Source organism: Tiliqua scincoides, chromosome 4 (assembly GCF_035046505.1).
Source record: "Tiliqua scincoides isolate rTilSci1 chromosome 4, rTilSci1.hap2, whole genome shotgun sequence".
In the NCBI taxonomy this organism is placed as follows: Eukaryota; Metazoa; Chordata; class Lepidosauria; order Squamata; family Scincidae; genus Tiliqua; species Tiliqua scincoides.
In genome coordinates this window covers 163,573,557-163,595,849 of record NC_089824.1, presented here as the reverse complement: position 1 = coordinate 163,595,849, position 22,293 = coordinate 163,573,557, and the positions used below count along the sequence as shown (strand labels likewise).

The window sequence follows — 22,293 nt, the reverse complement described above, 5'->3', positions numbered from 1 at the left end:
TGCTCCTTTTTGGATAGTTAGAACATCTCCTTTGTCTTGATATATGCTATCAGGCCAAAGACTACTCTGCCTTGTAATAAACAATCATGCTACTTTTAGAGTTTGATTATTGTACTACCTCCAATGGTTGATCATGGTGAAAATATGAAGTCAGACAAAATACAGAAAAAATTTGGTTACCACAAACTTTATTTTCCTCTGGTCTCTTCCTATATATCCAGCTTAAATGCCAGCAAAAAACCAAAATACAGTGTCCTTCAGCACTAGGATTGAGCAGTATACAAAACATTTGTTGATGAATACACATAGGATTTGTCCCACAGATACAGTCAATTGCATTTGTTGTGACAGTTCTGGTCCAAAAAACATGAATTAAGACTTCTCAGCCGACATTTCCCCAAATATAAGCAAACCAGTGTGTTTTGAGCAGCCCAGAACTAATAAGGTCGAGGAGCAACCATCAGCTTTCCAGCACTCTTTGAACTATAATACAGCATCTGTTGATTTAATCCGCTGTGGGCTAATTCTCCCACCCCCACCTTTCTTCCCTTGCCTTTAATCCTTTTTTCTTTTCTAAAATGCTTTTACCGTGAAATGGGACATGCTGCCTACTGTAGACAGTTCCTTGAGGTCTGTCTTCTTCACTCAAGCTTCCTTAGTTATTGCTGGGACTGGATGATGGAACTCTGTTCAATACACTCATTGTCAAAGACACAGACTTCCAGTGCCACATTCCAAAGCCAGAATAAGATGGCAGACTCCATGTCGGTTTTAATGGGTTCATGTTCTTTATTTGAACTTGGAAAAGGGATGAACCTAGGGTCCTAAGAGGTGCAATCCAAGTCAGATTGATGGGCTGTTAAAATGAGTGTCAGGTTTCCTGAAAGTCTGGCTCAGGTGTTTTAGAGAAGTGTACAGGAAAGGATTCTACAGTTCTGTCTGTGGAATCAGGTCTGTCACTTATTTCTAGATCTTTGGTCTATCCATTCTATGTAACTAAGAATTCTCTGGCAGTGAAGCAAACCACAACACCTCTCATTCTGCTGCTCAAATAGTAGTGGGCAAATAGACTTTTCCAGTGCTATGGGATACAACTGGAATCCACCTTTGCTACAGAGAAGAACAAGTCAACAGTCAATTGAAGCAATGGAAAGTACCCCTGCAGCACTTTCTCTTCACTTTCTGACTCCAGCAACCCTCTTAATACATCAGCAACTCCCCATCAATCAACTTATAGTTTGTTTTATGTACAAATGCATGTAAAAAAAGGCCTGGCTTTTTAAAAATGCAAAAGCATCCTTAGGGGGCTGCATGTGTGAGGGAAGGTGTGGTGGGGCAGGGCCTGCTAAATCTTTTTATCTACTACTATTATTAAAAGATTATACTATTCAATTGTTTTATCACTCAGTACTGTCCCGTCCCATCCCATTTCTCCCCCCTCCCCCAAATTGCTTTTCATTCCATGGAGTTTCAGATATATATTTTTTGCATCTGAAATTCTACCTGAGGAAAAAACAGTTGCATATATGCATTTAAGCAAACTGGCAGGGAAATGGTTAAGCAGTCATCACCCTACCACTCCTTTCCTCAAAAAGGATAGGCCACCCCACCCCCCCACAGCTGTGTTTCATTACTAAAATATTGGAACTTCACTACATTTGCTGTAAAGTGTTCTTTGCCCTTTTATTTCTTGTTGTAGCTCATAAGCAATTGATGGTCCTCATTTTACATGAACTTCCAGCTTCCATTTAAACTTATCCATAGCTCACTGACTGAGCCCAGTTGTAGAGTTCAGCCCTAAGGGTTCTCTTAACAGCAGGCAGATAGCAGGCAGAACCACTGGTTCTACTGTTGCCTCTGTCACTCACCAAGACAGATCCAATGCCAAATTAAAAGAGAAGTTTTGTGTTGAAATATGCAGTATTATATGTCACACATATATCTTTACCCAGGAAGTCATGTCTTCTCCCCTTACCCAACCCAGAACTCAAAGTGCACCATCACTCATGGCTGGTCTTTTCTAGAAAGCGCAGTTGGGAACCTTTGAACAAGGCAAAAACATAGCCTTCTTGAATGGTTTCAGGCCTCCATATCATACTGATGTGCTAACCTCTCACGGGTCATAGGATGGGCAATACCTTCATTCAACCTCATGCTGTTCCTGTACAAAAAGCAGCTCAGTACGTGGAAGAGGAGTACATAAGTTTCTATCTTTTGTTTTCTCCTTGGAAAGAATGAGGCAGTCCTTAGGTGAGGCTTATAAGGTCGCTCAGGTTAAGCTCAGGCAGACTGGTGGACAGTTCGCTGTTAAGCTCTGCTCCCTCCAGTCTGTTTCCAGTGGCCCCTCCAGGGGTGCTCTGCTCCAGCTCCAAGTCTGGTATGAAAATTTTGTCATCTGCAAGTGCAATACACAGAAGAATTAGCCCACTACCCAAACTTTGATTAAACACATACCCACCATTTATTGAAGCTGTGAAAGACAAAATACTCTTTAGTGTTTATTATGAATAATGGTAGTCACACCACTAGATGATACCATATTTGTAAAGTGCTCCAGAAGAACCAGCGGGTACCTAAGTAGTGAGTAATTAGTCTCTAGAGGCTATTCAAATAAATGTTAGATTATGGTTGTCCTAGGATGAGCTGAAAGTATTGTGGCAAAAGGAATCAGTGATGATGCAGAGGGATATACTTCTAGAGAAGGCCCCCAAAACACCTTAAAGGACCCCAAACTTCTACATAGAAGTTGGATTGTAGCAGTTTCCATCAGAAAGACTAAAGCAGCACAATTAGTGTAGAGCAGGGGCCTCAAAATTATGACCCACAGTGTGCCAAGAAAATTATCTCAGGCATGGCGGTGGCAAATTGTTACTGTTTCACCCTGCCACCTCCCATCTTTGTGCCAGTCTAGGCAGAAACTCATGCCGGGGTGGGTTTCTGCACAGATTGGGTGTGAAGATGGAAGGGAGTGGGGTGGAATGGCAAGGCTTCACCATCGCCATGCCACACTCAAGATTATGTTCTTGACACACTGGATCCAGCCTGTGTGGCATAATTTGGAGGCCCCTGGTATAGATAAAGCAAAATGCAAAGAAGTTCAACAAGATATTAAGCATCTTAATAGAGTAAGGCGTGAATTGCACTGAAGAGAAATCCCTTTATTCCCAAAAAATTGGGACTTCCTCAACCTGATGCAATACAGATTTGAAAGTTCCAGGAACAAGGGAGTAAACACTCCAAAGAAACAGTTTCGGTATCAGCTCTTTTCCAGTGGCCAGTCAGGTGACATCATAATTCAAAGAAAGAACTCAAGTAGAAAGAGGGATTAACCTCATTAACAGCAATTCATGGTTTCTATAAATATTTCTAATGCACTTATAATTTCATATTAAACCAGAGACAAGAACCAAGAGCATGCACACAATACCAGCTTTTGCTCAGCATCATGATCCTTATCACAAGTGACCAAAGATCTTGACCAACAGTCCAGATAGTTGCCCTTCACTGACTGCTGTAGCAACCAGTGTGGTCAGTTCCCTGTGCACAACAGCTGCTTGACTGATCTAAACAAGGGGGTTTAAGGGAGCTACTGGGCTGCTGAACTTATTAAACAGGTGGAGGGGCAGTGATCATGCCAGATTTTAGCAAATTGGAGGGGATAGAAATAAGACATTACAAAGGGCAGAGGAAGACAGACATGGGATTGCAGCCTTCATTTTCAATACATTCTTAAACAGGAGTAGCCTTTAGAACAGGGGTGTCCAAAGTTTTTGGCAGGAGGGCCACATCATCTCTCTGACACTGTTTCGAGGGGCCGAATTAATTTACATTTCAAATTTGAATAAATTTACACAAATGAATATATTAAAGATGAACTTATATGAATGAATGAAGGTCTTGCAATAGCTCAAGGCCTAAAAAAGGCCTTGCACAAAGCAAGTCTGGCCTTTCCTTTGCTGCTGCATCACAGACGTGAAACAACAAGCAGTAGAGGGAGCCCTCATCCCACAGCTCACTCAAGAGGCCAAACAGTTGCCCTCATGCTGAGAGCAGTTGCATCGGGCCAGTGTGGGCTCCAACAAATCCCTGGAGGGCCAGAGACTCATTGGAGACTAGGGGCTCCCTGAGGGCCGCATAGAAAGGCCTTGAGGGCCGCAAGTGGCCCCAGAGCCGGGGTTTGGGCACCCCTGCTTTAGAACATGATTGAGTGAACATGCATAGGATCAGGTTTTACAAGTCATGAAAAGTACAAAGGTCCTGTCAGGTATCCCCCTGGTTTCTGAGCCTGTAGCAGATGCCTGTGTAAATTTTAAGATGTTCCCTTCACAAGCATGAGGGCCAGAAACCCAAGTTTCTTCTTAAAACTGAACTGCAGCTCTCAGGATTTCCTGTGGTGCACATCCTGCAAACCTGTTAAATATATTCTCTTGGGTACCTGCCAGTTTCTCTATCAGAAGTTTGAGCCTTGTACAGTCACTGGCATGGAGGACCCACAACAAAGTTTCCTAGGGAAGTTACAGACCTAATCATAACCTTCCTTGAATACTTCCTCTTATATTTAGTAGGGGAGTAACTGTCCTCCTTCATCCTAGAACAGTGTCTTTTCTAGTGGCTGTTGCGGGTAGTGTTCAGCTTTAAAAAAAAATAAATTGTGAGCCCTTTTGGGACAGAGAGAATTTTTTATCTGTAAACCGATTTGTGAACTTTTTTTTGTTGGAAAGTGGTATATAAATATTTTCAATAATAATAGAAATAACGCTATTCAGACCCAGGCTCACCAGCAAGTTCTTCCATCTCTGGTTCACTGGAGAGTTCATCCGAGCTGACATCTGTGAGACTGAGCTCGGAGGCAGAATAATCACAAAGCAAGGATGACAAGACACCATAATGCAGCAATTCTTTGTTTTTTTCTAGGAAACAAACACCCAAGCAGATTAGGGAGAGCAGCTTATTGCATCAGGGCTCAGTTTTGCAAAGCAGTAGCTTTACTCTTAGTAACTTCAGCTGCAGAGCTGCCCTTCTGACTCTCCAAACCCCTACTGATCCAATAACAGATTGTTATGTATAATGCAAGCTTTTGCACAATATAGGTGTGTGCACCTTAGTGATGTTCCAGCTAACGTCGGGCTTGCATATCCAATGACCATGTGTGATCACGTTGCGTCAGGGGTGCACACCCCCACCCTCTGAATGCAAGATCGTGTCTCGTGTGATTTCCGGCTTCCTCCATGAAACCAGAAGTCGCACGAGAGACGCCATTTCCCTCAGTCTGAGCCTTGCAGAGGCAGCGCTTGGACGTGTGCTGCCTCTGGGAGGATCAGACGACCCTCTGGAGGGGAGCGGAGCATCCCCTTCCTGGTGGAGGGGCCACATTGCATCAATGTGGGATCATGGTCCTGATGCCCATCATTAAGTGGCTCATGATTGTATTTCCAATTAATATTTTGATTGTTTCTACAAAGACACAGTTAGTCCCTCTTATCATGTTGATGGGACAGTGGGATCAGTCAAAAGCATTTCATTTAAGCAGTACAGCTTACTGCAGGCTATTTATACATGTCACATTTTCCCCTCACGATAGTACAAAGAGGCAAGTACTTTCATGTGTGAAACATGGCTTGAGAGTTTATTTTGTGGCAAATAAAGATACCAAATCTTGCACCTGCAAATCTGCAAATCTTGCACCTGCAAGAACAGGAACATCCATGCCACATTTCACATGTGAACTCCTTTTCCTAAGGGGAGATTCCTGCTTATAGCACTCTATAAGAATCAGCACTTACTCAAATGGCTGCTTTCCTCCTTTAGTGACATAGCATGCAACTTGTCCTCTAAGTGCAGACTTTCCACCTGCTCTTTTAGGACTGTAACTGTCGATCTGATTGAAAAATTCAAACACAGCAGTGATCAGTTCTAAGGCAAGGAATACTATATATGCAAATAAGGCACAAACACAATACAAACAATCTTTGAGAGACAAAGCAAGCTTGATACTCTGTACAATTTAGGGCACAATCCTAACCAATATTCCAGCACTGACCTAGCTGCAATGCAGGCCCAAGGTAAGGTCACAAACATGCCCTTACCTTGAGGAAGCCCCCTTGAATGCCTCCCGCTGCAGGAGGCAGTGCACGCCACATGGGCACAGCTATGTCAATGCTGGAAAGTTGGTAAGGATTGTGCCCTTAGTTGTATGCTGCACTTAAAGGGAGTGGTTGATAACCTGAGAGACCTGTAGACAGGGAAGACAGCTGTAGTCTGATGAAATTCTACTGCTAGAAAAGCTTGATGTTCTAATGGAAAGCCATGATTAACTAAAATGGTATAGATAAGCTACTGCAGATTTGAAGAACAGATTCCATTTCAGACTTGAGCCAGACTGCAGGCAATTACCTGAGGTTGCTCAATTATAATTGTTCATAGATTTGGAAAGAAAATTAGAGAATGCAAGGAACTACAGAGTAATGACAATTACTAGCTCCTCTGGATTCAAACCACTGTTCTGTGACTCACTATTGGTACTGTGAACCCTGGATCACAATAACTGTTGGAACAGAAAACTCCTTTATTGCCAAGAGGTTTTTCTTAGGAGCAGAAAGGTACTGTGCCACCCCCATGCATCCATTTGTGAGACACAAGCATGCTGTGGTTAAAGGTAAAGACACATACCTAGTTCACAGAGCAGGGCAAATAAGAAAGCACTTCATCACAATGAAAGAGCGCAGAGGCAGAAAGGAATGGTAAAGAATCTGCATTTGATCAAAGGCTGCAGACAGGGAATTCAGCTAGTTACTCCTCTATAAATATCAACTACTTGAGTGGCAGAGAGGACACGAGGTAATCAAGAAGTGGCTTATACAGCACCTATACAAGGAGGATACTGCCTGAAGTTAGCCTTCTTAGCTTGTGCTGTGAACAGGGGGCCCTCTGGTGGACAGCTGCCTACTAGCCAAAAGCCAACTCCCAGGAAATCTTTCACAACAGAACAGAAATAATGCAGCTTGGCAACCATACACATCTCAATCTTATGGTCAGTCTGGGACATAGACAGAATTATCTGACGTTGAGAAGCACACGTATCCACTGCAGCAGATATGCAAGCAAAGCATGCGTTTCCCTACTTGATGTGACCGAGTTCCTGCTGGGTGCTCTGGGTCTCATTTCTAGCTTTGTCCAAATCCTGAGTCTGAGCTTTATGACTGTTCATCAGATCTTCCAGCATCTGGGAACAAGAATGGAAATGCTTTGAACAGAAGTTTTTTTGTTTGTTTTAAGTCAAATAGCTGCATTCCTGTAAAATCTTACATGGGGAAAGTATGTTAAGGAGGTAGAGCTTTTTTTTTTTTTTAAGCATAGGCATGTGGTTTCCTACTCATGTATTGTCAGAGAATCCCCTGGGGGCTGGGGATTAGAATAGGCCCTCAGTTTGGCTGTACTTGTCGTAAGAGGCGAATAAACAGCCACCGGGTAGATGGGACTCGTCAGCCTAGGAAGGCAGCTCATCTGAGAGAAGGAAAACTCTGATCCCAAACCTCCACTGCCTTGTGGCTACATCCAGTTATGGAAAAGGCTTCAGGAGTCAACCTCGAGGCAAAATCAGGAGCCGGAGTCCCTGAGGCAGTTCGTGGCTGAACACAATCACGTTCTGGCAACTCCTGCGACGCCGCTGGAACCAACCGTATTGGCTTCTGCCTTTCCATTGGACCATTTCAGCGACGTGGAGAGGGGGGATTTGCTGCATGGGTAACAGCCTATCCTCCATACCTACTATACCCAGGCTTCACGCACTGGAGAGGACACTCTGTTCTAGAACCACCATTCAGAGCGTGACACCATAGTCTTCCGAGACTGAAGGATGCCAACAAGAGATTGTCAGAGAAAAAGAGCCCAAGAGAATGCTAGCTGACAGGGGTGTTAGGTCTAGTGACTGCTTCCTGCTTTTCCTTTACTGCTGAGGTATTCAATCTGTGCGTCCCGCCTCCCTAGTAAGGCATGGCTAGCCTCCAGGAGTGTCGCCAGGCATCTCAGGGAGAGAGGTGGCCAGCAACTGCTCTGCTGCTGAGCTCTGCTACACATACTGCCTCCTGACTTGCTGCTTTTCTGCAGCTGTGAATGAGGTGGGTGGGGCAGCGTGAGGCTGGGAGGGCATGGTGGGGGGAGGTGGGAGAGAAGGCTGGCTAGGCAGGCAGAGGTACCACATCTCATCATGGAGCTCTCTCCATGTGCAACCTCGCCCCAAGGACTACATTTCCCAGTATGCCCCTCGCCTTGGGCATCCTGAGATTGGTCAAGGCTGGAGGAGAGAAGAGTGCAGAGGTGTTGCATCTCATCAGCACAGGGCACACTCCTGGCAGGTTTCAAAGGGGGAGAGAAGAGTAAGTCCTCCGCTTGGGGAGCCTAGCCTGCTCTTAGTATCCAAATGCCCCAGCCTGCATTTCTCTGTCTTGCCTGGGGGAAACAGGGGTGGCATCTGCATATTGGGTGTGTGTGTGTGAGCAGCCCCTATCTACTTTGGGGTGAGTTGTAATCTTGCTGGGTGTGGCTGCAATCCTTTCCACACTTTCCTGGGAGTAAATCCCATTGACTCAAATGGGGCTTACTTCTGAGTAGGCCTACACAGGCTTGGGGGTCTGTGTCAGCTTAATCCAGGATCTTCACCTTTCTCTTTCCCCCCTTCAAAAAAGAGAAAAAGCCACTCTAGATGGCTTTGTCTCCAAAAATTGATTAAAAATAAAAATCCCCATTCCTTTTTACCCATTCCCCTTTTTCCTCCTGCCTCCTTTGAGGGGGGTACTCTGTTGGCTGCTAATGCAAGACAAAAGGCACAATCCTAGCTAGGTCTACTCAGAAGTAAGTCCTATTGAGTTCAATGGTACTTACTCCCAGGAAAGTGGGATTAGGATTCCAGTCAAACAGTCTCTGGGTCTCAGTTTGCAATTAGCAGATACACACAAAACAAAGTCTTCCCCTCCCCCAGCAAATTCATCACTTCCCCCCTCCTTTTCCAAAACCCTCCAGGTGTGCTGCTAACAAACTCAGGGCACAATCCTAACCAGGTCTACTCAGAAGTAAGTCCTATTTTGTTCAATGGGGCTTACTCTTAGGTAAGTGTGGTTAGGATTGCAGCCTCAGAGTGCTGGCAGCCTTGTTTCTAGTGCAGTGGTATCCAAACTGGGGCGTCGCGATGCCCCAGCCTGTGGGTCTTGGCCTCTGCGCCCTTAAGGGGCGGCGGCAGCCAGGAGACAAGGGGAAGGTAGTGGCACAATCCACAGGATCGCACCGCTCGGGGGGCTGCAGGGGCTTGGGTGCACTTGCCCAAGCCTCCTGCAGCCTCCCGGGGATGTGGGGAGCCCTGCACAACCTTCGGCGGGGCTCCCCAGGTCAGGAAAAGTGAAAGCAGAGCGATCATGCCCTGCTCAGCAAAATCAGAAGCGGAGCACGATCACTCCGCTTTCCCTTCTGACCGGGGTCCACCCTCCAGTCCCTGCAGCAGCCGCCCTTGTGTGCGGGGAGCCCTGCGCGAGCGCCTGTAGGGCTCCTCAGGTCAGAGAAAGGGAGAGCGGGGTGATCGCGCTTCGCTTCTGCAGAGGCAGAGCCCCCTGAGCAACGCGATCCTGGGGATCACGTCGTTGCCTTCCCCCTGCCCCTTCATCCCCATTTTGGGGGTAACTGAGGTGAGGTGTTATAATGGGGAGCCGTGGCCAATGGCTACAAGGATCATGGGAGGCGCGAGCCGGAAAAGTTCAAGAACTACTGCTTTACTGGATCAGCAACTGAACAAAGGAGAACCTTGGTAGCTTTTCTCTGCAGTCACCATCCCAAACTACAGAGATCTGGTGGAGGGAGGCCACTGAGGATTAATTCTCCTTCCCAGGAGAGCACTAAACCCAGGGGTTTTTATTAAAAATCAAACCCAACACAGCAACTCCAGGACGAAGAGATTCAACAATCCACTGAATTACACGTCAACATGCACTAGGCAGTCAGAATGTAAAAATGTGACTAATTTATTAAGCCCAAAAATATTAATCAAAATGGAAAAAAGGTGGAAAAAGTACAAGCAGGCTGATGGAAGATGCTTGACTTAACTAGATGGACACAGAGCAGAGCTTGATCCAATAAATATACTAACCAGCAAGCAGATAGAGATGGGATGCTCCTCAAGAACAATACCCATAGACCCCACTGTCATGAATATGTACAGTTTAGGCCTAAGTTAGCATGTGAAGCCTGAACCAAACTAAGTCAGTAACGGAGAAGTGGCTAGCCGTTCCAATTCAATTCCATTTCAAAACCTTTATTGGCATGAACAATAAAATTTGTTAAAACAATAAAAGACAATACAATAATAACCTATACAATGGCTATGCTACCGAGAGGCTAGCAGTTCCTAGCTGCAAGAATGTGAGTGAACAAACAAAAAGATTGTTGTCTCTCCTTTGCTGGCCAGAAAGGACAGACAACAAGAATTACAACCCATTGGAATGTTTAACCCCTCAGTAGACTGAGGGGTGCCGGAATGGAATGCAGCTATGGATCTCCAGTTGGGAGGGGTAAGAACTAGGAGGGATAGCAACCAGACCCACTCCAAGAAGGTGCTGTCCTCAAAAGTTTCTGATTGGACAGCCTAAATAAGTATCAAGTCACCTCAGTACTATTAGCATAAGAAGTATAATAATGAGTGCCCCAAGGAGTGTGTGCGGTTCTTCTTGGGCAGAGTTTTTGGGTGCAACATCCTGCACGCTGTGAGCTCCATTGTCCACCATGGGCATCTGGCCTCACAGGTAGCCTGGAGCTAAAAGATCTACAAGAGTAACTGACCCAGGTGAGAGATAGAGATGACACCCACCCCATGTGTTATTTTGCATCCAGTGAAGCTGGCAGGCTGGTCTTTGAGTAAAAAAAGCAGACAAAACAGAATGAATTCCCTGACTAAGCCTTGCTAGAAAATAGTCCCTATCCTAGCTACTTACATTTGTCCAAAGAATCTTGGTCCCGTACTTCTGGGTCCCAGCACTAGGGTTCTCACAGCAGACTGGCAGAACCACCACCAGCACGCCCCCCCCCCCCCCCGAATGTCATGATTCCTAAATAATTTTGGTTTGATGATGCCATCAAGTTACTGGATCTAAGTTTCAAAACAAAGGCCAAAAGCTGGTTACAGAAGGATGCCACAGCAGCTTTTTAGGCTCCTGAACCTACACAGGAGGCTCTGAGGGGTTAGAAGAGTCCAAAAATAAGGAAAAACAGGCAAAAACTAAGGTGAAAAGACAGGGCTCTCATCACATATATTCTCTAGGGAAATTGACGGTTACTGGCAGGAAGAGATGGAGAAACAAACAATACCATTTCCACATCCCCACAATCAAGTAAACTTACATTCATGATTATATTCCAGTCTGGAAGACGATCATCAGTGTTATGCACAGGGCATTATATTTACACCACTGTAGAAATGTCCCAGCAGTTTTCTTGGTGACTGTGTGCCCTTCCCCCACATAGCAACTTTGGTATTCATTCTCTCTTCCCCCCATCCCAACCTATTTGCCCCTGTCTTAAGGCTAGAAGACAAAGGGAAAAAATGTACAGAGACTGAACGTGGTTAAAGTGCAGCACTCCGTTTCTACAGTCAGAGAAGGAGCTGTCACTGCAGGAGAAACAGAATCTGGACTAATGAAGAAGGCATGTAGGTGACTACTTCTTGAACTACTTGGCAACATTACCTACATTGCAGCTGCATCTGGATACAGTGCCTACCTCACTAGTTACTTGTCAGTCACTGCCACCTCTGCTTTGTCTGTCTAACATAATCATAAGCACTTGGATCAAAGACTGCATCACCCTCCATTTTCCTTGCTGGGCCAAATACACTATAGGTAGTAAATAAATTGGTAGCAACAACCAGCTTACCCTACAGTATTGCCTTTGGGTCCTCTTAATCTCATGGGTTGCAGACACTTGGTTGAACAGATCCTCCTCTTGCCGATCTAAAAGGTGCAATAAGCCATATTGTTCTCTCAGTTGCAACCACCTGCCCTTCTTCACTATCAGGCCCATAAGGCAAGTACTCTGCTTAGCCCAACAGCTATGACAGGAACAGAGACATCAAACAGTACTTACCAAGTTTGTGTTTCAGCTGCTCAATTTCTCTTCTGATGCACTTGTACTCTTGCCACAGGGCTTTCTTGCTGGAATGAGAGGGGAGGGAAAAAACAGAAACATGAACAATAAGATGACAGCAATTCCACTGATCGAAACTAACTGTAAGGTCCCTTGGAAATCCAGCTGGCATTTCACAAAATATTAACTTTGCTTGAAATGTAGCAAACTGATCTTATGCCAGTGGTTCCCGAACTGTGGGTCGGGACCCACTGGTGGGTTGTGACCTGATTTTTGGTGGATCACCAAAGGGTGATGGAAAGATCAGATAATCAATTGCCTCAAGCCCTGAGGCTATTCAAAAATCAGATACTGTAGCTGTTAATTATCCTGCAAAGAGCTTAGCTCCTGCAGTTTGCAAGCCTGGGTAAATATAGGGAGATAAATGTTTGAGAGTCTTTTTCTGGTTACTGTTACTTATAAATAAAATTTCTTTCTAGATCTCCTTTTTTTTAAAAGTCTGGTAAATCTGGGTGGGTTCCAGTAGAGTGTCATTTACAAAAAAATTGGTCCCTGTGCTAAAAAGTTTGGGAACCACTGTCTTATGCCATTCTGATGCCTGGGGAGACAGTAAACTGAGAAACAATCATGTTATGTAGCTGGTACCCCATCTGGTAGAAATGAGGCAACCGTTTTGGAAGAACCAATCAGTTCTATGAGCAAATGGCAATTAGAATAGCAACGCTTATTCCATCCAAAGCAGCAGCATCCCCATTCTAGAAATTGGTCAGAGGCCACACCCTTTGAAAACTGCTTAAATTCTGCTTAAATGATCTGCTACCAACCCAATTTTATTCTACCAATTCTTTTTCACCTTGGAAAAGTACTGCTTTCCAGTCCATAACCACACTGCCCCACTCTTCTCTACTCTCAACTGTGGGGAAAGACAAGTTGCTTTTCTTTGGTAACCCAAATGCTGACCTCTCCAGCATATCTTGCATGATGCCAGGACTAGAACAGAGATCAGGAGTGCAGTCACCATCTGACTGCTGAAACACCTGCTGTCGAAGGCTACGAAGCTCACTCTTCAGTCCTTCCATTCTGCACCCCAGTACTGAATCCAGGCCACTATGGGGGTTGTGCTGCAGTCGATCCACCTCTTCTGCAACAGTAAGCAGGAGTAAGATTAGCCAATACCACTAATCAGAAAATATATCTTTCCTGATTTGAATATTAGAGACACTATTATCAAATACTAGAGGTGAGGTAGCCACTAGAGACCAGTCATACACATGCCTAGAGCGATTAGTAACAGGAAGAAGCAGAGAGGGAGCCCAAGCCTCTGTGTCCATTAATGCAGTGCATCTTCAGGTACAGGGTGGGGGTATCAGAATTCTTAGGTAGCAGGCGGCCAGTCACCTTTTGTTGTGTAGGCAGAATACAGAGAAGTTGCTTTGAGAGTGTAAAGGAGGAAGTCAATTGCTCCTTGGACTGTCTCCCAGATGCTTCTCCTCCCACTGAAATGCAGAATTTGACTAGTCAGAACAACTGACAATTTCCATATTGGTGGGATCATCAAGGCTGAGGATGAGAGAATGATTGCAACACTGCACCTGCACTGCTGCGCCTCTCCCTGGATTTAGAGGCTTGCTGTGGTGCCAGTTTCTCTTGCTTGTTACAACTTACCAGACACATGATACAACTAACTTATACAGAAGAACTTTTCTGTACATGTGTGGATTGGTGAGAGTGTGCAAGCTTTGGGTACTCTTACTGCTCAACTCAGCAAAGAAGAAGGTGGGGGAAAAACACAAAGACATAAACCAAGGAAAGTAAAAGGGAGAAACTGAAAATACCTATAGTAATACAGAGAGAAAAGAGTGGCATAGGGAAAAGGAAAAAAAGGAGCAAATTGTTCGGAAGTTTACAAAACTGGGCAAGTTGCTCATACTCTCTAGATGACAGATACTCTGCTGCTGCAGTTCCTTCTCCTGTTTCAGCCGATGTACTGTCTGGGTGAGGGATTCTATGACCTACAGAAAAGAGAACCAGAGTCATGGGAAACATAGATTCTACCCAGCTAAGGCTATCAAGGACCTGGCCTGCAATAGGAGCATACAGAAATTAATGAAAATTAATTAATTAACGAAAATTAAATAATCGGTTTCAGGACCTGCATGATCCCTGCATGGATTGATACCCCTTCACTTGATCTGAATACCACCCTTCCTTCAAGGAGCATCGGGTTTCAATTATTCCATCCTCACAGCCACCCATTAGGTGGATTCAACAGAGAGAAAGCAATTGGGCCAAGGTCACATAGTGCACTTCATTGCTGATCATGGACCTAGAATTCAGAACTGTATAGTTTAAGCCCAACCATCTACTATGTAACACGATCTTCCCTAGTGTAACTGTTTATATGACCTTTTGCCAAATTTATTTTTATTCCTAACTTGATTAACTTTGAATCCTCCAAGGTACATGCAATCCCTTGCAAGAAATATCCACAAATGTCCAATAGCACTAACCAGTCTCTTCTCCAGCCCACAGCTGTGAAGCAAGAGTGTCACTGTAGTGTTGGTTACCTGGGCTTGTGAATGCAGTTGCTTGCTGATGGCTGAAAGCTCATCAGTGGCCATTCTACAGCATGGATGAGTTGCACATGTGAAATGCAGGGGCGGTGGTCCAATCTGTGGCTCAGTCAGAAGAGCACTCTCTGTTTTTATTCTGTCCAGCAAAAAATCAGCTACAGGGAAGGAAAGCAACAGTGTGACCTGTCTGCTGAGCATGGAAGGTGTTAATACTTTATTTGTTCCAATTAATACTCACTTCAATGAACTGTGGGAGTGAGATTATACTTCAGTTTCTAAAAGAAAAGCCTAAGAACTGAGAGATGGGGTACATGCGAGAGTCAGAGGTAAGGTCATTAAGGTTGCAATCCTATCCATACTTTCTTGGGAGTATGTCTCATAGAACACAATAGGACTTATTCTGAGTAGACAGGGATAGGATTGGGCCCCAAGTAGGGTCACTGAACATTAAGAATTGCCTTGCCTTCCAGTCATTCAGTTTCCAACAGCAAGGCAGCATGCTCACATATAGGGAATGAATCAATGACTGCTTCCAGTTGTTTGCTTCTAAGATCTACATATGCTATACAGAATTAGCAGGGATTTACTATCGGTTTTCCAGCAAGAAGGATTTTATGAGTAACCTTTAAACTCCAAGGACCTTTATGGACCTTAAGACCTATGCTTTAGAAATATTCAGTACAGGTAAGGCAATTCTTCTTACCCTTAGAGGAGATGCTGGCGGTGTTCAAACAATGCTGCAACAAAGAAAGAAGCAATACAACATTATAACATTTGTTACAATTGCTATCCCACTTTCTACAATACAGTTGTTCTCTAAAGGCAGCTAACAACTGAAAGTAGTAACCTAGAAGTTACAGATATACAAGATAACATAGTGCTCTTAGGGTGCAATCCTAACCAACTTTCCAGCACTGACATAGCTGTGCCAGTGGGGCCTGTGCTGCATCTTGCAGTCGAGCGGAAATCATGGAGGCCTCCTCAAAATATAGCAATGTTTTTTTCCCCTTACCTCAGGGTTGCACTGTCCTCACCTTAGTGCTGGAAAGTTTGTTAGAACTTTGCCCTTAGTCATGTAACGTAATGCAGTCATATAAAGCAAATCTGTATAGAAAGCCAGATCTAAGCAAAAGTCTGCTGCAATAGGACAGTTTTTCACTGCCCTCCTTGGGAATGTGTTTCAGTGTCTGTGGATCACCACTAAGAAGATCTTCTCCCTCACTGTCAACGCACCATGCCTCTGACAGCAGAGAAAACAGGTAAAGGGTATCTACAGCAAAACACCATTTTAAGGCACATTTCTACCATACAGAAGGCGATTTCAAATACAGCAACACCTCCTAAAACACTGTTTCATTATATCACTCTTGGTGTCATTTTTACAGTATTCTAAAATAGCAAAAAGGTTAAAATCCATAAAATGATTCAAAAGCATGTTGCAGAAATGTACAGCTGATTGCTCTGTGCTTTCAATTAACAGAAGCGGCATATTCTGGCTAGCATGGGGCCAATTGCTTGCTACAAGGAAATGCTTTGGGAGAAGAAATAGTGGGCAAGGTTACTCCAAATATTTTCTTCAACAGGCAGAAACAGTCTGTAATTTCTGAGGATAAGTCACAGTCTCACTCATCCTCCTGGGAATAGTTCTTCCCATCACTTTCCATTTCTGCCATGCAGAAGAAGAGACAGCAGCAGTGGTCGATGACATAGCAGGCTCTTGCCTAATGCACCAATAAGTACAGTACAATACTATGGACACATCTGCCTAAGAACAGTATTATAATGACCTCTAATAGAGCTCTTTCAGACAGCACTGTTTCCGGTGAATATACACAATATTATAGGAGGTATTACTACTCTCCCTGGGAAGAGAACACCAAGTACATGTTCACACGTTGCTTCCACTGAGAGGGTTTGCATCACATCTAGGTTAGCATGTATTGTAAACATCTGGAGAGCAGTTGGTGAGGTAGAAAGCTCCAAATACTGGATCTCGTTACAAAGCGTAATGAGACCATATGGAGTTGCTTAGGTTTCATAAGTTATTACTTGTTACGCCTTGTTTTGAAGATGATACCAGCAATCACCACTTATTGTTAGTCAAGCTAACAAAACAAACACTCCAAAAATCCTTTAGTGACTTTCAGAGTTTCTAAACTGCTTTACAACTCCTGCTCCCAAAAAATAGTCCCTTCTGTGTCTTCTCCAAAAGACTGAAACATTACTTCCCTAGACACTGGGATGAGATTCCCCTCTGAACCATTGACTTTATTCGTCATTTATATGTTATTTCATTCTCAACCAGTCAGGCTTTGGGGACTACTGCATAAAAATTAATAACCACTTTTAACAAGTCAGCGTCAAGAACTTGAACAGATTTTTGACAGCTGCAAAAGACAAATTCTTCGGTTTAGTAGATTACATTTTTCATGGGATCACAAATGAACAGCACTTTTCCCAGCATGAAATAAAATTAGAAAGGCCCTATTCCAAATTCACTATCCAAAATCCAGTCTTCAAGGCACCCAAAACATGGCTTCCATCTTGTTTGAACTGAGCTTACATTTATGGTCATACTGGAATAGCAGCTGCAAATACCACAAGATAGACACTCCTTTGCAGTTGAACTTGCCTTGATTTCAGCCATGTTGCTGTCCGTTTCGGTCAGTATAGAGCTGAGTTGTGTGCCCCAGTCCATGCTGTTGGCAATAAGATGCTTTTAACTATTTGTTGGCTCCCAATTTGTAACCTGGGAGGAATCCTTGGACAGATGCTTTGGACACAAGAAAGAAGTCCCAGCTGGTGAGAAGAATGTTTAGTAATGCCTGCAAATGCAGCAGGAAAATATTTATTTTTCTTCCACAACCTGCACTGAATTCTATCACAACAGAAGGGCAACCACCAACCACTAAAGGGTAAAGACTCAAAACTACAGATATTATTATTATTAATTTATATCCCGCCTTTATGCCCAAAGGGCACACAAGGCAGCTTACAACATTTAAAAATACAACATTAAAAACAATAATTAAAACAATTTACAAATAATTAAAAATCTAAAAACAAACCCGTGGATTCTCATATAAAAAAAAAAAGCAAGAAAGCCAGCCAGCCTGTCAACAATATTTGTGCAAGATATTTGTGCTAAAATAAACATTGTGTGCAAGTTTGTTTGTTTTAACCTCAAATCTACAACAGCTCCCTCCCCTCCCCTCTCTTGGAAGCCTCATAGGAGGCTACAGACTAATAAGCAGCTTTAAGCATGTTCTCTCAAGAACAGATAAGGTGCAGAACATAAGAAGAACCCTGCTGAATCAAGCCAAAGGTACACCTAGTTCAGCTTCCTTTGTGACATCCTGGTACCACTCCCTTGCACCTGCCATTCTGAGGTACCCCCAGGAGGTTGCTTGTAAACCTATGATGGATTTTTCTTGCAGAAATCTGTCCAATCCCCTTTCAAAGACATCTAGACCAGATGCCAACACCACATCCTGTGGCAAGGAGTTCCATAGCTGGCATCTCTTGCTTAATGAACTTAAGAGCATAAGAAGAGCCCCGCTGGATCAGTCCAAAGGACCATCTAGTCCAGTTGCCTGTATTTCACAGTGGCCCACCACCAGATGCCTGAAGGGGCAAACAAGAGACCTGCATCCTGGTGCCCTCCCTTGCACCTGGCATTCTGAGGCTGAGGTTACACATAAAACTATGATGGACTTTTCCTCTAGAAATCTGTCCGAACCCCTCTTAAAGGCACCCAGGCCAGATGCCATCACCACATCCTGTGGCAAGGAGTTCCACAGACTAAAACCAGGAAGTTGCACATACCCATAGTGGCAGTGGACTCTTCCTCCAGAAATCTGTCCAAACCCCTCTTAAAGGCACCCAAGCCAAATACCATCAACACATCCTGTGGCAAGGAGTTCCACAGATTAATCACACGCTGGGTGTAATTGCAGTGGGTGTCCCCAGGTTCTGGTGCAGCTCCCCTCCCTGCGAACCACAAGAACTCCTGCGCCCTCCCCCTGGGGGCCCTGACCGTCGAGGGTGTACTGCTGGGCACACTCCCCTCCCTTCCTCTCGCACCTTCGCACAGGGACTCCCCATAGGGGGCGCGCTGCCTCACCAGCGTGCTTCTGAGCCTGGAGCCCCAAGGCACCGTGTCAGCTCCTCCTGCCAGTGCCAAGCCCTTCTCTATGTGCCAGAAGACCCACCAGACACCACACAAGCGGAGCCTGAGGAAAGACCCAGGAGGCTCTTTCCGCGGCACAGTTTCGAACCCATCCACACGGCGGCCACTAAAACCCCAGACACAGTTCCGCCGCAGAGTCTTCTGGGGACGAAAGTCCACAAGGCCAGACCATTACTAAAGCCGGGATGATATAGGGACTACATTTCCCAAGAGGCATGACGCCACCAACGCTGCGAGGGGTGTCGGGAAAAAAACATCCCGTTCTTTCGTAACGCTCAAGTATTGGGGCGCGAGGTTTTCTACATAGTACTCTGCCGGCAGGCGCAGCACATGTCGGGTGTTATAGAAAACTACGTTCCCCATAGTGCTTCGCTCTTGGGCCCTATGGAGTCGCATGCGGTCCATGTTGAAAAGAAGGTCCGCAGCTGCTTGGAGAACCTGGGCTTTGAGGTTTATCCTTTCAAGGTACCGCAGGCGTGGGCAGGTGTAGATCAGGGAAAGCTAATGGAAGCAGGAGTGGAGGACTATATACTGCTTTTTAACTTTATTTCATTTCATTTCTAAATTCTGTTTCATGTTTTAATTTCATTTCATTTTTTTTAGTGGATTCCAAACTTTTTAGCACCAGGACCCACCACTAGGTGGGTCCTCATACAGAGTTGTTTTAAAAAGTGGGTCCTGGTGCTAAAAAGTTTGGAATCCACTAAAAAAATGAAATGAAATAAAAAATTATGCATGCATGCATGCATGCACTTTCCAGGGTATATGCATATCTATATGCATGCATGCATGCACTTTCCAGGGTAATTATCAGCTACAATATCTGATTTTTTTGCAGCTGCAGTGTCCGATACAGAGTATCTTGCAACAGCAGTATCTGATTTTTCAATAGTATCAGGGCTTGAGGCAATTAATTTTCTGATCTTTCCATCACCCTCTGGCAACCCACCAAAAATCAGGTCACGACCCACAGTTTGGGAACCACTGTGTTAGCATAGACAGGTTGAGTATCCCTTATCTGGACTGTTTGGGACAGGAGGATATCTAGATTTTGGATATGTCTGGATTTCAGAATAATTGCATACGTATAATGAGAAATGATTCCTCTTGCTCTTTTCATTGTTATCCATATGGGTGTCTGCTGGCATCTTTCACATTTGTTAACAATATATGTAGGCATACACCACAGAGTAGAGAACAGAACTTGCAGCTTGTACCTTCGCTGTTCCTGGGAGTGAGCACAAGACCTTCTAGTGTTCACGCTACAGAAAGTTTAAAAAAAAAGTCTTGGACAAAAATGTCTGGATTTTGGAATAGTCCAGATTTTGGACATTGGGATAAGGGATAAACTACCTGTATTATAGGACCGGCACTATGTTACTTCGGTTTGACAGAGCAATGTTCCCTGTAGGCTCTTATTTAATAGGTGTATTACTCTGATCCATGTAGTACCACCTTGAGATATAGCATTGCACACTTACTTTGCTCTTTGGATACCAACCATGTGATTCTATTGCTGTGCCATTCCCTGCATAACACCATTTTTTTCTTGAAATTATTAAATGTTAGTATCACTTGTAATTTTTGTATCCTTTTTACATGTTGCTATTTAACAATGCAGTTTGGGTACATGGGATATTTTTGAAACCTACACATTGGTTGCAGTGTTATTTACTTTTTCTTTACAAACTGTATCGTGTTAATCAGATTTGCACGTGTAGTACAAATTGAAGAGGAGGCACAAGTACACTCCTGTGGAAATGGGCTATATTGGTGCATATAAGTAGTGCTACATGACACCAGCCCATTGCTACTACTGTGACATTTTGTGCCACCATCACTTTGTTCTCTTGGTGTGGGACATGATGTGGCCATAACACCTAACGCTTGATTTGTGTGGGAATAGTGCCTGATGATGATAGATCAATGCTTCCTGCAATCAGCCACTAGTCTCTCAACCTATTTACCGCCTTTCCTATGAGGAAACAAACCCTATGTTGGACTTTCCCAAATCATCATGAAGATGAGAAAAATGTATTCTTATCTGGTCTCTAGTCTGGTCTCTTCCTCCTCTACCTATGCCATGGGTAGGGGCCCCCTCCTATACCTATGCCAAGGGGCCTTCAAACTGCCCCTCTTTAGCCCTGTTGTCGCCTGGTTAGCATTCCATAATTTCCATAGCATTTCAGGGGTTGTGAGCAGGAGCCCATTTATTGTTTACATTCTTGGCCATAAGAACAGCCCCACTGGATCAGGCCATAGGCCCATCTAGTCCAGCTTCCTGTATCTCTCAGTGGCCCACCAAATACCCCAGGGAGCACACCAGATAACAAGAGACCTGCATCCTGGTGCCCTCCCTTGCATCTGGCATTCTGACATAGCCCATTTCTAAAATCAGGAGGTTGCACATACACATCATGGCTTGTAACCCATAATGGATTTTTCCTCCAGAAACTTGTCCAATCCCCTTTTAAAGGCATCCAGGCCAGATGCCGTCACCGCATCCTGTGGCAAGGAGTTCCACAGACCGACCACATGCTGAGTAAAGAAATATTTTCTTTTGTCTGTCCTAACCCTCCCAACACTCAATTTTAGTGGATGTCCCCTGGTTCTGGTGTTATGTGAGAGTGTAAAGAGCATCTCTCTATCCACTTTATCCTTCCCATGCATAATTTTGTATGTCTCAATCATGTCCCCCCTCAGGTGTCTCTTTTCTAGGTTGAAGAGGCCCAAATGCTGTAGCCTTTCCTCATAAGGAAGGTGCCCCAGCCCAGTAATCTTCTTAGTCGCTCTCTTTTGCACCTTTGGTCAAAGGTGCAACTTTTGGTCAACATCTGAATGCAGAGAAGGGATTTGCCTGTTTTCACCTTGTGCTCATTCTTCTGCATCATGAGTTCAATTATGTTTGAATTATTTTCTGTTGATAGAAAGAACCCAGGCCTGCAAGATGCTGGGTAGCTTTTGAAAATCACTAAGAACAATTGACATCGGGCACCACCATACCTACTAGGAAGTTTCCCCCTAAAAGACCTCTCTTGCTTTAACCCATTTCTGCCTGGCCCATAGGTTTGATCCTTGTTGCATATGTGCAGTGTTGGGCACAAATGGCTTAATTGTGTACCAAATCTGCCTATTGCTCCTGGAAATTTTGCATCTCCTGTGTTTTCCTATGGGTTGGAATATCATTAGAACAGGATTTTATCTGCATCATTGAGTTTAAAGCAAACTTATGAGGAAACAACAATTATACTTCTGAAGTCTGAGCACATAGCATGCTAGAGCAGACACACAGAAGACCGATAGAAATGGAGAAAGTAGAGAAACAAATACCAAAAGAGTTCTGATGTGCTGTCAAGGTTATAACCCAAGCAGGAAATACAAGTTGGAGTAAAACTGGGAATGTGACCAGTA

General features: G+C 44.3%; 1 protein-coding gene across 2 annotated transcripts; it reads right to left on the bottom strand.

The window, feature by feature from the left end:
• Window positions 1-186: 186 nt before the first annotated feature.
• LOC136649376 (coiled-coil domain-containing protein 159-like) lies at window positions 187-13,251 on the bottom strand. 2 transcript variants are annotated; one of them, XM_066625956.1, is made up of 7 exons: window positions 13,081-13,251; window positions 12,121-12,188; window positions 11,911-11,987; window positions 7,122-7,222; window positions 5,784-5,878; window positions 4,779-4,910; window positions 187-2,395 (listed from the first exon to the last, which is right to left on the bottom strand). In XM_066625956.1, exons 1-7 carry the CDS (start codon window positions 13,197-13,199, stop codon window positions 2,247-2,249), a joined length of 741 nt encoding a protein of 246 aa, XP_066482053.1. In that variant the 5' UTR covers window positions 13,200-13,251; the 3' UTR covers window positions 187-2,246. The 2 variants fall into 2 exon arrangements, with proteins under 2 accessions (XP_066482053.1, XP_066482054.1); XM_066625957.1 differs by lacking the exon at window positions 4,779-4,910.
• Between the last annotated feature and the right edge of the window lie 9,042 nt (window positions 13,252-22,293).

Bases quoted from the DNA above. Each gene is read 5' to 3' on its own strand.
- LOC136649376 (XM_066625956.1), bottom strand. From the start codon at position 13,199: ATGGAAGGACTGAAGAGTGAGCTTCGTAGCCTTCGACAGCAGGTGTTT. The intron at 11,988-12,120 runs GTAAGTACTGTT...TGCACCTTTTAG, and splicing joins GCAGCTGAAACACAAACTTG to ATCGGCAAGAGGAGGATCTG. The intron at 5,879-7,121 runs GTAGGGAAACGC...TTTTTCAATCAG, and splicing joins CAGGAACTCGGTCACATCAA to ATCGACAGTTACAGTCCTAA.